The sequence below is a fragment of the Saitoella complicata genome, assembly GCF_001661265.1.
Source record: "Saitoella complicata NRRL Y-17804 unplaced genomic scaffold SAICOscaffold_16, whole genome shotgun sequence".
NCBI lineage: Eukaryota > Fungi > Ascomycota > Saitoellomycetes > Saitoellales > Saitoellaceae > Saitoella > Saitoella complicata.
In genome coordinates, this window is record NW_017567007.1 from 118,165 (window position 1) to 133,078 (window position 14,914).

Here is a 14,914-nt window from a genome sequence, read left to right on the forward strand (position 1 = left end):
GGCCTCCCTCAGCTGCTTCATGCTAAAAAGGTGTTTTCAGTGAAAAGAAAGAAACGGACCCTGGAAGGCACTACGGATGCAGCTCTGGGTCCCATGAGATAGAGGGAGCTTGGATGAACATGTTCTGCGTGTGGTTTCTTTGATTCTACCAGTTTTTTGAGGTTTGTGGGTCCAGAGAGTGTTTTCGATGTTTTCATGCATATTCATGCAACATCATGCACCTGGGCCGAAATCCTTCATAATGTCACAACTCTATGAGAACCGGTACTACACGCGTTTCGAGGACATCTATCGATTCCTAAGAGTCTGATCTATCGACCTCTACCCTGAAACCGCCCTTCCAAGCCTTGTCTACGAAGATGGGGGGGTTCATGAAACTATCCCCGCGCAGATAGGCGGTAAAATGCGCCGCGTCAAGAACTTTGCACACAGCAGTAGGCCCTGCGACAGGCATTTTGCAACCAGCTGTACTCAGTATAGGACAGTATCAAAATCGCGGGGAAAACGAACTTGGTGTGATTTCTATCCCTATAGAACTCCAATTTATCAAAAAGCAACGCCTGTCATAACTCCAATGCCCAATAGGTATACCGTACATGTATGCATGCAAAACATTCCCTCGCCTTACTCCACCAGTACTCTCCTTTTCCCAGGTGATCCTTTTCCGCCCAAGAGCATGCTCTGCGGATCATCTTCTGGCCTCACGATCTTGACCTGACCCATACTTGCGCTCTTGGGCATGCCGAACGCACTACCCCCTCCGCCCCGGTGACTTCTTGCGTATCTTTTCCGTTCTTCCCGTACTGCCATTTCGATACCCTCCATCTGCCTCTTGCAGTATGCCCTGTTCCATGGTGAGATGTGGATGGGGATCTTGAGTGCCACGTCCTTTGCACGCGTAAGTTTTGCTTTCACTGACAAGTTGTACTCGATCTTGTACAGCTCGCATTCAGTGGTGAAGCCGATTGCGACTGCGTCGTTCTCTTTGTCGTCCTTCTCAAACGAGAGAGCGGATTTGAGAGAGGACGAGCGAGACGGTGATTCTTCTCCGGTCGGAATTGGGAGGTTGATTGTCCGTGATAAACCCTCATTAGGAAGCTTCTGTTGGTAAAGCTCGATCTCCTCACGAACGATCTTCTTCTTACGTACGACGTCGCTTTGCCCCGTCACCGAAAATTTGTATGTCAGAAGCTGCTCGATGCTCACTGTAAGACTATCCACCCTCACCTTCTGCGTTTTCACTGGCCAATCCGGATTCGGTCTCAGTTCGATAAAGACACCCATGATATCACCCGGTCCAGCAGATGTCCGTGGTATAGAAACGCCCATGCTGACGATGTGATCGGCTCCATGTGTTGTCTCGGCTTGTGGTACAGCAAACATACCCCAAGTTGACAAGTTATCATATCTGTCGATCCTCACTGGAACGGATACTCTTGTTGCCGCAACGGTCGCCTGATGTAGTGTCGCCACGAGCGTATACGACGTACTGACACTCTGTCCCCTTCCAAGAGCAATACTCGGTGTCGGCAAATCTTCATACGTGTTCGGTAACGCCAACTCAAAAGGGATATCCATCGACAGTACCGTCTCGTGCGGCCGCCCTTCCGGCGCAGTGTACAGCAGGAGCTCCTTCCCAATCACTTTCGATACTTCTCGCTTGGTCGAATGTAATGCGGGTAATGCTGCGGATGTAGATGAATGCGGGTATATGGCCGTGGTGCAATGTAAGGAGATGGAGACATAGGAGACCAGGAGGCTGGAGCCACGGAGTTCAACTGTGCCGATGAGACGCGGTCTGTACAAGGTTAGCCAAAACCTTTTAAGTCTGAGGACATCGTTACCTTGTCGCTGGAACGCCTGGAAACCCCACTAGGTAGTCAACATGAGGAGGTGCCCTGATTGTAATGGGGCAATGGTGGTTTCCCTTGCCGAGGAGAGCAGCGGCAGCCTTCACGGCCGCAGAAGACGGCATGTTGTAAACGAATGAATGTAACGAATGTGGATGGTGTACGTAATGCTATTTGGACGTTTGCCTCGTTGCTGTGTCGTCTGCCGGCAGTTGGTTGCTGTTATTCCCGGGTTTGTTTTGGTCGACGTACGTGGACGCCGACAAATTCAGAACGTCAAATGCAAGCGCGAAAGCTTAATTAAGAAGACACTCGATCGCAATTGTTCCGTTGCTAAGTAAAGATGTCTAAACGTAAGTGAAGGTTGCATTGATCCGGTTCGCTTGCTTACATTGACTCACAGCCGAGTGCCAATTCGAGCTCATTCCAGCTCCGACGGACGGTGTTACCTCGCTCGACTTCTCCCCGACGGTGTCCTCAAATCTCATTGTGTCATCATGGGACAAAACAGTTCGTCTCTTTGATGTTACGACAGAACATCCGGGCGCGTCGACGCCACGGAAGGGTACTCTGCTCGCGACCTTGGAGCACCAAGCGCCCGTTCTGGATGCTTGTTGGGGTGATGGTATGCACGTCTTCACAGCAGGCCTCGATGGACGCGTCAAAGTCGCTGACCTGAATACCTCGAACAACAACACGCTTGGTTTGCACGATGATGGTGTTTCCTCAATCGCATACAACACTGAGACATCACTCCTCATCTCAGGATCATGGGACAAATCCCTCCGTCTTTGGGATCACAGGTCTAAGCACATCGAAGCGGGCTTGCACGTTCAACCACATAAGATCTTCTCCATAGACACGGTTGGGAACAAATTGGTTGTCGCAATGGCAAAACGACAGATCTACGTCTTCGACGTGAGGAATATGCAACAGACTCTACAGAAGCGAGAGAGTAGCTTGAAGTTCATGACCAGAACAGTCAAATGTATGCCTAATGGGGAGGGATATGCAAGCTCGAGTATCGAAGGACGTGTCGCGGTGGAGTACTTTGATCCCAGTCCCGAGAGTCAAACGAGGAGTTTCGCGTTCAAGTGTCATAGACAGGCAGTCAATGGCGTGGATACGATCTATCCGGTCAACGCTTTGGCGTTTCACCCTGTACATGGTACGTTCGCGTCCGGTGGAGGAGACGGTACGGTTGCGCTTTGGGATGGAGGGGCGAAGAAGAGACTCAAGCAGTATCCGAGGTATCCCACGGGTGTCAGTGCACTGGCATTCAGTCACGACGGCAAATACCTCGCAATTGGTACTGGGAGTGGTATCGAAGATGGCAAGGAGCCTGTGTCGGGGATGGATAAGGTATACCTTCGTCACCTACAACCCGAGGAGGGCAAGCCGAAGGCTTTGGCTGCTTAAGTGACGAATGTAATGGTCTGCGATGTTGAAAAGACAGTATCATGATAATATAGGTCAGGCGTTAGGTGCTTCGCATTTAATTTATTTTCATTATCCCAAATCCTCTGCGAAAACAAGAAAGTGGAGATACGCCACACGTCACCTGTTACATCCTTCCGCCCAGGCCAGCCTGGTCCCCCATCGTTTCTTTCATTATCGTCAACACAACACTATCGTACTGTTTTACTCCAAGGGCTCCTCCTCAGTCGCCTCCGCGGCAACAGGGATGGTCTCAACAACAACCTCCTCCTCCTCAGACTCCTCCTCGGCCTTAACAGCCTCCACATCAGCCGGGGATGCCTCGGAAGCCTCGGTAGCTGTTGGGTTGGGAACATCCTCATCAATACCGGCATCCTCAGCAGCGGTAGCAGTATCAGCGTGAGTACGAGACTCAATAGCAGCCATAGCGACGACAATGTTAAAGACACCCTCGGGCATCGTCTGCTGGTAGATGTTCAAGAGCTCGACGGGTTGAGGGTAGACCTTCCAGGCCTTGTAGAAGCAAATGGCGGCGTTAAGGAAGTGTTCCTCGCCCTGGGTGAAGAGAATCTCACCCTTGGTAACCTGCTCCATGAAGAATGACTCGCGCTCCTCGACACCGGTGGGGAGACCCTCGGCGTAGACCTGAGCCAAGGCCTCGCTGAGAGCCTCGCTGGACTTCTTGATAGCCTGCTCCTCCTCGGCCTTCTTGGCCTTAGCGACCTTCTTGTGGGATGATCCTGTGTAGATACTATGAGCTTACTGCTTCAGCGTCGATTGGTTGGATAAACATACTCAAAGTCTTGCGGAAGGCGGCATCGTTTCTCCGACGGTAGTCAAAGTAGACGGCGTAACCTGGGAAACGGATCAGTGAACGATTCCAAGACGACAGCGACAGCATACGCACCCAAAGCAAGGGCAGCCACGGTTCCAGCAGCAATGGCAGTGTTGCGAAGAGCAGACATGATGATTTCTGTTGATTTGAGATTTTGAACTTTCTTACGGCGTAGTACTTCTACTTCTGGTCTCAATTTGACCAGGCACGCGCATCCATTCTGACGCCGTGGTGGCAGCACGTAAACTCACCGCCATAACAGTACAGCGACGAAGGGAAGGGACAACAACAATGCTTGCTTCGACGGGGACGTTGAGGAAGAAGTACTTGAAAGCGAGCAAGACCGATGCGAGGAGGAATTCCGTGCTGCCAGAGGTAGGCGGGGGCATACCGGGTGTGAATCAGAAAGCAAAGTCAAAGGTGTGTAAAGGACTATGTAGGTAAACGAGGCCATGCATTGACCCAGCATACAGGTCGGTGGTTTACTCAAGAAACGAGCATCTACGCGAATTGGTATTGGTGCGCCTGTCCTCCAGACTCCACAAGGCGGCAGAGCGCACCCAACTGCATTTAGACCATCCAATCTCGGCCTTCCTCCAGTAACCGAAACTAGGGAAGAACGTACAGAGAAGCCAGTTCTCGACCTTCGCGTCTTCACTCAGCCAGATTTCGACTCCGAATCGTACGTCAGATCACTGCTATCCGCGGCTACAGAAGCCGAGATCCAAGAATTCTATGCCTCCTTGACTGCGACCAAGAACAACACGTCATCCGATCTTCAGGACAACGTGTTCAAGAATTATGCCGATTTTGTCAAAATCTCCAAAGAGGTCGCGAATTTGGATTCCGATATGCATGTTCTACGTGGGTTGTTGAATGATCTGCGGGACATCACGGATTCACTTTCGCTGGCAGACAAGGGTTCTGAGACCGAGGACATGCCAAGCAAGCGTCGCCATGCTACCCACCGTAATAGTATCGCGAATCTTGCTGCCCTTCATACCAGTCAAATGCAGAGTCTTTGGGAGCACGTCGAAGGATCACAGAAGTTCTTGCCCGCGATCCCCGGACGTCATGTCGTTCGCGAGTCCCCTGCGTGGGTTGAGTTGAACGTTGCTACCTGGAAGCCAAGAATGGCCGCTCATCTGATTCTTTTGAATGATCATTTGCTTGTTGCGACTCGCAAGCATATGCATCAGAATTCGCAGCAGCAACCAGGTGGATCCAATCGTGGCCATAAGCAGCCCCGGCTTGTCATACAGCGATGCTGGCCATTGGCCGAGCTTGAGCTTACTGACCTTGCCGTTGAGGAGAACAGGAGGGAAGACGTTGGCTTCGCCATTGCCGTTCGCATTGGGAATGAACGGTTTGTGTATCGCACCGACAGAACCGAGGAGAAGAAATCCATGCTGTCAAATTTCAAGAGAGTTCAGGATGAGTTGAGGAGGGACAAGGAAAGGCAAATGGCATATGAACCGAGAGTGTCGGATTCATTGTCGTACATGACAGCTTCGGATCCAGCTTTGCAGTCTCGTGGATCTCTTCTACGGGGTATATCAGAAATGACACATGCACGAAGCTCGGCATACATCGAAGCAGAAAATAGCAAACGTAACTTTAGGTGGCTGCAGTCAAAGATGGATGAGCTCGATGTGAAGATTGCACATAGGGCTTTCGAGGAAGCAGTGCACGATGTCGAGAAAGGACGAGAGTTGGTCAATACTTTGGATGACGACATTATCGCGTCTGAACTGCTCACCATGAAGCTTGACGAGCGGAGTTCGCGGTTAGCTGGCATCATCACGCAGGATCTTTCGGATACTGCTACATCCTCGAAGAAAGAAGAAGTGAGAAAGATGGCGCAGCGGCTCCTTCGTCTCGGTTATGAAGATCGTGCGAGAGAAGCATTTCTGGGTGCGAGGACAAAGCTGATCAAGCAACGAACCCGGCAAATTCATTTCGAAGGGAATGTGCCGCTATATATCGCGGAGCTTGCGCTTATTCATTTCACTCTCATAAGGAATACGTGTGATATCTACAGCGCCGCGTTCACGGAGAATCGGATGGTGTCAGGATTTATCAAGTGGGCGAAGGTACAGGTCGAAGGTAAGGTGTCTTCATTTCTGTGATGCAGAAGCTAACGATCGTACAGCATACTCCGATTTGTTTGCACGGCAGTTGTATTCCTTTGGACCGGACACGCAGGAGTATAAGGCGAGTGTCGCGGCGACGAAGAAGCAGTGTGAGATCTTGAAACACATTGGACTGGACTTCGAATATTTGTTAGAGGGACTGCTACGAACGCCAGCACCGGAGGTGGGGGGAGATGAGGGTGGATATGAATTGCGATAGTAGATTCAAGTCATCTTGAGTATGAACGATATAGCATGCTCATGGAATCTAAATACTACAAAACGAACTCATCGGTAGTAGATCTTACATGGACCCATGAAGCCTGCTCAACACCAACGCATCAACAGTCTCACCAGCAGCCAACTCAGTCTTTCCATTCAATTCCATAATGCTAGGCAAACACAACAACGCATTCGCCTTCTGCATACTCCCAATCCTACTACTCCTCTGCCCTCCCGTAGAGTGTGCCTTCAACCTCCCTTCATTATCAACATGCAAGATCGCACGATGGTACTCGGGCCGGGGATCAAGTCTAACGGATTCAGCGAGTATGACCTTAATTTTTGGTAGCGCAGCAGGCTCATACCCAGCCGACTTCCGTAGCGAGGGAAGAATAAAGAGGTTAAACGTCACCATCGCACTCGCCGGATTCCCAGGAAGCGCAAAAATCAGTTTGGTAGACCCGTCGTGCCAGGGTATAGTGGCGAACGTAGTCGGTTTTCCGGGTTTCATCGCGACACGGCCGAATTGAATGGTCCCCTTTAGGGAATGTTCGATCGTGGGTTTTAGGAGGTCGAGTTCGCCCATGGAGACGCCGCCGGTGGTGATGACGACGTCGGTCTTTTCGAGGGCGGTGCGGAGGGTTGATTCGAGATCTTGGGCTGTGTCTTTTGCGATGCCGAAGTCGACGACGGGGTAGCCCCATGCTGCGATGGTTGTGTAGAGAGTCGGACGGTTGCTATCCCGGATTTCTCCTGATTTGAGTCCGCCTTCTCTGTCGTGGGGAACCACTTCGTTTCCGGTCGAGAGTAGGCCGATGATCGGCTTTTTGTATACCTTGACTTTTGCCCTGCCTACAGAGGCAAGCACACCGACTTCACCACCAACTGAGGTGATTTCCTCGCCTTTACGCATGATCACACTTCCGGCTTTGACATCACTTCCGATCTCACGGACGTTGTTGCCGTCTTTTGCATCGACGAGGATTTCTACTTCATTCTCTTCTTTGCCGTCCTCTTTCGTGGACTTGAGGATTGTATCTTCGACCATGACGACGGCGGTAGCGCCAGGTGGGAGGGGAGCCCCGGTCGTGACACGGGCTATTTGGCCTGGTTGTAGGGGTTGGTGTTCACCAGCGGATGCATGGGAGACTGTGACGACGGGGTAGACTCCTCGACCGTCAGAAGCGATGACGGCGTACCCGTCGACAATACTTGCTCGGTAGGCCGGGACATTCTCGGGTGCTGCGACATCCTCGGCGACGACGCAGCCAACGAGATTGTGGTCGACCTTCTTCTCTTCGTAGTTGAGAACGAAGCTGTGGTCTGCGATGATTTGCTGTGCTTCGGTGACGCTGATCATGGGGTATGGGGACTCACGGTGGCGTCTCGTAACTGGCTGATCAAAGGTCTTGGAGAGGTTACCACCGACTTTCCCATGGTAGTGTCCCTGGTGATGGTGGTGATGTGGGTCATGTCTATGCGTATGCGCGTGCCCTCCCTCGACACCGGCTTCTTCTTCCAGTTGCTTGACTCCACCCTTGTGCAACGCGCGACTGTTCTCACCCGCTGCGAGTTCACAGGCGTGTGGCATCATCTTGAGTACAGCCTCTACGTTCTCCTTTGCGCCCTTGGGACTGCCGGGTACGGTGAGGATGATGGTCTGCCCGCGAACACCGGCGACGAGACGAGCCATGACAGCGAATGGCGTGATCGCATACGAGGACGCCAACATACCATGTACCAGCCCTGGCGCCTCCTTCTCCAGCAACGGCTTCACTGCCTCGGGAGTGACATCCGTCACGGCAAAGCCGGTACCGCCTGAGGTCACGATAAGGTTTAATTCCTCAGTGTCGCACCATTCTTTGACGGTGTTGCGGATCTTGTCAATGTCATCGGGAACAATTGCTTTCTGTGTAACTGCCCAGTTGTCGGGATCCGATTCGAAAAGCTCGACGAGGACGGGACCGGAGCGATCGGTTGTAGCGTCGCGTGAGGCAGTTTCGGATACTGTAGGTGATCAGTCATCTGTTGTTCAAAGCCACTAACAACGCTTACCTGTCAACACGCCGACCTTCATTGCACCATCTGTATGTCTCTTGCAAACCATTTTCGTCGTTGATCTATCAGTCCTTGCACCTTGGCCCCAGCGTCCGGAGCACCTGCACCGCAAGCCGCACTCTAATTCGGATGGACGCTATCAAGTACGACTCCGAAAGTAACGTTGACAACAAAATACAGGATGGCGAATCTAACCAACCGAGATCTCATTCACAATTGCGACTCTTTTCCAAACAGGGTCAGCCAGCCTGTTGCCTACGCCGAGCTCCTCGAGTCCTACGTTTTGTTCCAGCATGAAGGAAAGACGCTGGGATATCTGCTGCCAAAGGTCGTAGAGGCATTGCGCGAGTTACCAGATGATTGGCACATCACGGGATCCGCTGCAAGTCTTGCGTCAAAGCATGATACCTTCGAGAAGAGATCAGAGGCACTCAAGAGGACGGTGGAAAAGTGGAGAGATGAACAAAGGTTCGCAATCTTGAAAGGCTGGAGAAATGAGCTTTACCCATGTTACGCCGGCCCCAAAAATGTGGTCTTTGTCATGGAGCGATCAGCCTGCTGTCTCTTCGGTCTCGTCACGTACGGTATTCACATGAACGGGTACATCCCCGCAACGGACTCTGCACCTCTTCGAATGTGGGTTCCGCGGAGATCACCGCACAAGCAGACGTACGGCGGGATGTTGGACAATACGGTAGCAGGTGGTATTTCATACCCCATGACGCCATACGACACTTTGGTGAAGGAAGCGGAGGAGGAAGCGAGTCTTCCGGCTGAGTTGGTGAAGAAGAACACTAAGGCTGCAGGTGTTGCGACGTACTTCTATATCAGCTGTTCGAAACAAGGAGGGGAGGGCGGTTGGTTGCAGCCGGAGGTGCAGTATATTTACGACATGGTCATTCCTGAGGGTACGGTACCAAAACCGAACGACAACGAGGTGGAGTCCTTTGAGCTCTTGACTGTAGAAGAGGTGAAGAAGGCTCTTGCTGCTGGTGAATTCAAGCCTAATTGCGCTCTTGGTGAGTAAGCCGACGCGATATAGTCAATCCTTGTTGCTAATCCTTCCGTACAGTCATGATCGACTTTTTCGTCCGCCATGGCATCTTGACTGTAGACAATGAACCCAACTTCATTGAGATCTGCGCAAGATTACACAGGACCCTCGAGTTTCCTCTACCATAGATATACCAAGACCAGCTCAGTCATACCTAGGCATAATATCTAGACGCTAAATGTCAAAAGCAAAACGCCGTCCTGTTACTCCTCCTCGTCCATTGGCCGCCGTATTCTGTCCATCTCGATTGCTTCGGATCCACCAAACCCCATCGTGTGCGGACCAACCCATCTGTAGGCTTCTGAGCCCATTGTACGTTCGTTTGCGTCTGTTTCGACGGCGGTGTATGCTTGTCGGAGGGAATCACCGAGACAGGATGATAGTGCGAGCCTGTAGGGTTGTCGTTAGCTGCAAACCTTCGGGATTGCAGATACCATATTTCAACCTACCATACGAGTAATGAGATTGGAACGGATATAAGGAGTACCAGAAGAAAAAGATTCATGGCAATAATTTCTCGAAGGTCGGGTTTTCGAAGGTAGACGTCACACTGCTTGAACCCAAGCTCTGCCGCGGCCGACGCACCGACGCACGTGCTCACCACCAAAGTACAACGAAGTCTGCAATTGCAATCCAGATAGCCTTGGGAGACGAGAGGACGAATGGCAGATCTCATTGCTGCCCAGCTCTCAGCTCGCGTAAACAGCGCCCTCGAACAAACCGCCAAAGACCTCCGTCTCGATGCAGCCGTCGCAGCAGCCTCCGGCTCGAAACAGCGGATTACGAGTTTGAATGACCCCCGTATGAGGGATGTGAGGAAACGGTTGGATTCGAAAATGGAGCTGGAGAGGTTGGAAGCATTGAAGCAGTTGAATGGACTTATGTCGAGGGGGCAGGATGTTTCGGAGTACTTTGCTGATGTTGTGAAGAATGGTGTGTGCGCATAGATTCGACGTAAGTCACGAGTTAACGACGCATGTACAGTTGCTTCTCCTTCACTGGCGATCCGGAAGCTCGTTTATGCCTACCTCCTACGCTACGCCGAAGCCGAACCCGACCTCGCCCTTCTATCTATTAACACCATCCAGAAAGCATTGGGTGACAAGAACCAATTGGTGCGGGGTCTAGCACTACGAGTCATGGCTGGAATCAGAGTCCCAGTCATCAGCGGTATCGTCCTTCTTGGTATCAAGAAGTGCGCGACGGATCCATCGCCGTATGTACGAAAGTCGGCGGCGATATGTATTCCGAAATGCTATAGCTTGGAGCCATCGCATCTACCGCAGTTGATCGAATATATCACGACACTTCTTGCAGATCGGTCGAGCGTTGTTATCGGCTCGGCGGTGTCTGCGTTCTTGCAGTTATGTCCTGAACGGCTGGATTTGATTCACCCGCATTACCGGAGGTACTGCCAGATGCTTGTAGACATGGATGAGTGGAGCCAGGTTTCTTTGCTTCGGTCGTTACTAATGTATGCGAGGAAGTGCTTTCTGCCACCTGTGGATGGCAGTGAGGAACCGACGCCGGTACAGAATCAAAAGCCGAAGACGACGAAGGACTTTTATGACGAGCACGAACAGGAGGAGGAGAAGAAAGAGGTACAGCCGGAGAGCTCAAGGCGACGATCAACAGATCCAGATCTGAAGCTTCTCTTGCAATTGGTTGCGCCCTTGTTGCTCAGCCGGAACAGTGCAGTGGTGATGGCTGCCACCAGCATTTACTTTTACCTTGCGCTTCCAAGTGAGATGAGCCGCGTGGTCGTACCTCTACTCAGCCTTCTCCGCCGCAGTCCAGATGTCCAAGCTGTTGCGTTATCCAACATCTCGGTGATCTCCCAGCAATATGCCTCCTTATTCTCACGGCATCACAGGCATTTCATTGTCTGGCCGTCAGACCCTGAGTCGGTCTGGAAGCTCAAGCTCGAAATACTGGCGTTAGTGGCAACGAAGGACAACATCAAGGATATCCTTCCTGAGCTTCAGCGATATTGCACAAGTCAGGATAGTGCCCTATCTGCCGCGGCTGTCAAAGCCATCAGCATGTGTGCGCAGGCCGTACCTTCGATGGCAGAACCATGTTTGAGGACTCTCATGAAGCATCTCAGATCGGACAATGAAAGGCTAGCGGCCGAGTCTGTTTCCGCAATCAGGCATCTCGTGCAATTGAGTCACGAGCCGAATGCCGATGTTATCACGACATTAGCCAAATCACTCGCATATGTCACGGATGCCAAGGCGCGAGAGAATATCTTGTGGCTCGTTGGGGAGTATTCGGCGGTTTCGGGGGTGCTGAGGGTCGCACCAGACGTTCTACGACTCTGTGCCAAGACTTTCCCGGAAGAGGACGTGTCGGTCAAGTTGCAGGTTCTGACATTGGCTGCGAAACTTTATTCTCTTTACCTAGCTCACGATCAGGGCCATCGCGACTCCGAAACCAAGGAAATTACGAACGAGGAACAGCAAACGAACGAGCAGATCGAGGAGGAGCCGCCCAGTGAGGCCGCATCTCCCGGTGGTGACAATGCCGGCATTACTTTGCTGTACAACTATGTCACACAACTTGCTCGATATGATCTTTCATACGATCTTCGAGACCGAAGCAGATACTATCGAGCACTGCTAAGCTCCCCGCTTGCTAGTGCCGCATCGCAAGTCTTATTGGCCTCGAAGCCTGTACCAGAACAACGCTATGACACAGCCTCCCGCGGTCGCTTCGTGTTGGGATCGGTTTCGTTAGCATTGAACATGGAAACTAAAGATTACGTGGGGCTTCCCGCATGGCCAGAGTCTGAAGACCAAATCCCGCCAAGTACTTCACGAGACGTCCATCTCCCTGTTTATGAAGCTCCTCATTCGCAGATTGCAACTCCGCAATCGAGAATGTACTCACCAGCGCCATCCACGCAATCGTCGCTCAAGGCTGCTGCGCCTTTGCCGAAGAAAGTGGGTATTCCAAGTCTGGACGACTTCTATGCGGAGAGTGACGAGGAGCAGGACGAAGAGGAAGACGAAGAAAGCGAAGAAGAGACTTCGTCAGGCGAGGAAGAAGGTTCTGAGGAGGAAGAAGAGTCTGCAGAAGAGTACGCCAGCGATGAGGAAACGGATGAAGAGAGCGAGAGCGGTGCTGAGAAGGAGCTGCTACCAAATGAGAAACACGAGCATTGATACAACAGGAATATATCGCATATGACCAACTAGATGTTCCTAAAATAAATTAGATGTGCAATTCGAGTACTCAAACGTAAACGCCAGTTCCATAAAATCCAATCCTGTAGCGACCGTGCTGCTCTCGATGCTATCACAACCAATGTATGCAAATAGATGATGTTCAAGTTGTCGTACCGTCCTTCTTCCTCAAATGATCCTCCGCGGAGTCCTCTGATACTGTCACATCCAGAGGGTCAACCTGGTGATTGCGTGCATCTTCCAGCGTGGGTGTTGATGAAAGAGACCCTACCGCACTCTCATCCAACTTTGTGTTTGCGTCGGACTCCATCCCGATGTCCTCCTTCTCCTTCGGCTTCTCCTCGTCATCCTGCTTACTCTTCTTTTTCCTCTCCGGTTGCGCTTCCTCGATTTGGTCCTTCAGGTTATCCTTCACGAAGAAGCTGAGCACCGCGCTAGCTGCACCCACACCGAGGAACATGTACCAACATGGCTTGAGGGCAGAATTGTACGCGTCTAGTGCCGCGTTCCGTTCTGCAGCTGTTAAGCCCGTTGGCAGAGACAAGCTCGATGAGTCAATCGCTGATGCCTCGGAGTTTGATAAAACGGGCGATGCCTCTAGGTGCTCCATCAAGAGGTTATTGAAGATAGATCCACAGATAGCGAGCCCGAAACTTCCGCCGATGCTGCGGAAGAAGTTGCGGGTACCAGTGATGACGGCTCTGTCTTGTTTATGACCATTTGCTTGGGCTGCGACGAGTGTGGTTTGAAAGGTCTGACCAATGCCGGAACCCTCGAGAATGAGGTAGCCGACAATTTTTGCGATTGAGGTATTCCGGTCAAACGTGGTCTGTAGTCCAAGTCCGATGGTCCAAATGACGAAGCCCGTCCAGATGGAGGGATTATATCTCCCAGTCTTTGAGACAACAAGACCCGAGACAGTGGATGCCACAGTCTGCGTAATGACTAGAGGCAGGAGAAGAACACCTGACTCGATAGCTGTCTTTCCTCGAACGATCTGAAAGTAAACTGGTAGATAGTATAGGTTGCCATAGTAGACGATACCAACCAAAAACGTCTGAATGAAGATCACGCAGACCGAAAGGTTCTTGAAGAGCCTTAATGGCATGATCGGTAGTGGGGCAACCTTCCATTCAACGATCAGGAATGCGATGAAGATGACTCCACCAAGCACTAAGAGGGCAATCACTAAGGCAGAGTCCCATGCATATGAGGATCCTCCGCCCGAGATGGCAACCAAGATAAAGATGGTCGCTGCGAGAATGAGAAAGGTACCAAACCAATCGACTTTGGCAAGTTTCCCCCGAAAGCTGCCAACAACGTGCTTGAGGGGTAGAAAGAAAAAGATTTGGACGACGGAAATGGCCGTCAGTGGTACGGTGAACCAAAACACCCACCGCCAGGTCGCCTCTTCACTAAACGCGCCTCCAATAACGGGTCCGATTCCACCTCCAATTGCGACTGCGGCACCTAGCAAGCCCTGGTATTTACCACGTTCTCGTAGAGATACCAGGTCACTGAAGATGATCATTGCAAGACTGTTGATACCTCCTGCTCCAGCACCCGCCACAGCTCGGAATACAATCATCATTGCCATGTTCTGCGAGAAACCCGAAAGAAGGTTTCCGAGGGCAAAGATCATGAGAGCTCCCATCAACACCCACTTTCTCCCAAAGATGTCACTGATCCGCCCATATAAGACTTGAAACGCAGTATTCGCAATCAAGAACGAATTGCCCACCCAACTGATACTCTTTGCCGCGCTGAAATCATTCGCAATTGCCGGTAGGGCCGTACTGACACTGGTACTGTCGAGAAAAGAAAGAAGTAATGCGAGTGCCATGGCCATGAACACCAGCAGCAGCTTGCGAAACGGCAGCCTGTCGGACTGGTCCTGAATTGATATCCTCCTTTTGCCCAACTTTCCAGGTCTTGAAATTCCGGCATCGGCTTCAATGTCCGGCTCGGCTAAGGCGGCGGCCATTGGCTGTGGAGCAAGAGCGGCGTCGCCTTCGAGAACGGACATTTGCACCGGCGAATCCTCCTGCTCCGCCGCTCTTGCCGACGTCGCTCTGGATGGTTGCATTTGTCTTTCTATACGGTCCAATGGATCATTGTCCTTTTCTACTTGATATTTC

At 51.6% G+C, this 14,914-nt stretch overlaps 8 protein-coding genes across 8 annotated transcripts; 4 read left to right on the plus strand and 4 right to left on the minus strand.

The window, feature by feature from the left end:
* Positions 1-512: 512 nt before the first annotated feature.
* Positions 513-2,074, minus strand: SAICODRAFT_72014 (uncharacterized protein). Its single transcript, XM_019170730.1, has 2 exons — positions 1,845-2,074; positions 513-1,798 (listed from the first exon to the last, which is right to left on the minus strand). The coding sequence occupies exons 1-2, from the start codon at positions 1,973-1,975 to the stop codon at positions 625-627; spliced, it is 1,305 nt and encodes a 434-aa protein (XP_019023181.1). The 5' UTR covers positions 1,976-2,074; the 3' UTR covers positions 513-624.
* Positions 2,075-2,139: 65 nt separating this feature from the next.
* On the plus strand, positions 2,140-3,269 carry SAICODRAFT_94090 (WD40 repeat-like protein; the record flags this gene model as incomplete). The annotated part of the gene is made up of 2 exons (XM_019171920.1): positions 2,140-2,203; positions 2,254-3,269. The coding sequence occupies exons 1-2, from the start codon at positions 2,194-2,196 to the stop codon at positions 3,267-3,269; spliced, it is 1,026 nt and encodes a 341-aa protein (XP_019023182.1). The 5' UTR covers positions 2,140-2,193.
* A 147-nt stretch (positions 3,270-3,416) lies between these two features.
* Positions 3,417-4,297, minus strand: SAICODRAFT_94093 (MAS20-domain-containing protein). Its single transcript, XM_019171921.1, has 3 exons — positions 4,195-4,297; positions 4,083-4,142; positions 3,417-4,027 (listed from the first exon to the last, which is right to left on the minus strand). The coding sequence occupies exons 1-3, from the start codon at positions 4,250-4,252 to the stop codon at positions 3,492-3,494; spliced, it is 654 nt and encodes a 217-aa protein (XP_019023183.1). The 5' UTR covers positions 4,253-4,297; the 3' UTR covers positions 3,417-3,491.
* Positions 4,298-4,413: 116 nt separating this feature from the next.
* On the plus strand, positions 4,414-6,251 carry SAICODRAFT_26138 (uncharacterized protein; the record flags this gene model as incomplete). The annotated part of the gene is made up of 2 exons (XM_019166916.1): positions 4,414-4,542; positions 4,596-6,251. 2 exons carry the CDS (start codon positions 4,414-4,416, stop codon positions 6,249-6,251), a joined length of 1,785 nt encoding a protein of 594 aa, XP_019023184.1.
* Positions 6,252-6,326: 75 nt separating this feature from the next.
* Positions 6,327-8,583, minus strand: SAICODRAFT_66413 (uncharacterized protein; the record flags this gene model as incomplete). The annotated part of the gene is made up of 2 exons (XM_019170229.1): positions 6,327-8,483; positions 8,532-8,583. 2 exons carry the CDS (start codon positions 8,581-8,583, stop codon positions 6,559-6,561), a joined length of 1,977 nt encoding a protein of 658 aa, XP_019023185.1. The 3' UTR covers positions 6,327-6,558.
* Positions 8,574-10,135, plus strand: SAICODRAFT_94102 (uncharacterized protein). The gene is made up of 3 exons (XM_019171922.1): positions 8,574-9,553; positions 9,607-9,978; positions 10,038-10,135. The coding sequence occupies exons 1-2, from the start codon at positions 8,716-8,718 to the stop codon at positions 9,714-9,716; spliced, it is 948 nt and encodes a 315-aa protein (XP_019023186.1). The 5' UTR covers positions 8,574-8,715; the 3' UTR covers positions 9,717-9,978; positions 10,038-10,135.
* A 115-nt stretch (positions 10,136-10,250) lies between these two features.
* On the plus strand, positions 10,251-12,755 carry SAICODRAFT_8293 (uncharacterized protein; the record flags this gene model as incomplete). Its single annotated transcript, XM_019171287.1, has 2 exons — positions 10,251-10,521; positions 10,573-12,755. The coding sequence occupies 2 exons, from the start codon at positions 10,251-10,253 to the stop codon at positions 12,753-12,755; spliced, it is 2,454 nt and encodes an 817-aa protein (XP_019023187.1).
* Positions 12,756-12,918: 163 nt separating this feature from the next.
* Positions 12,919-14,760, minus strand: SAICODRAFT_35850 (MFS general substrate transporter; the record flags this gene model as incomplete). Its single annotated transcript, XM_019168447.1, has 2 exons — positions 12,919-12,996; positions 13,048-14,760. 2 exons carry the CDS (start codon positions 14,758-14,760, stop codon positions 12,919-12,921), a joined length of 1,791 nt encoding a protein of 596 aa, XP_019023188.1.
* Positions 14,761-14,914: the final 154 nt, after the last annotated feature.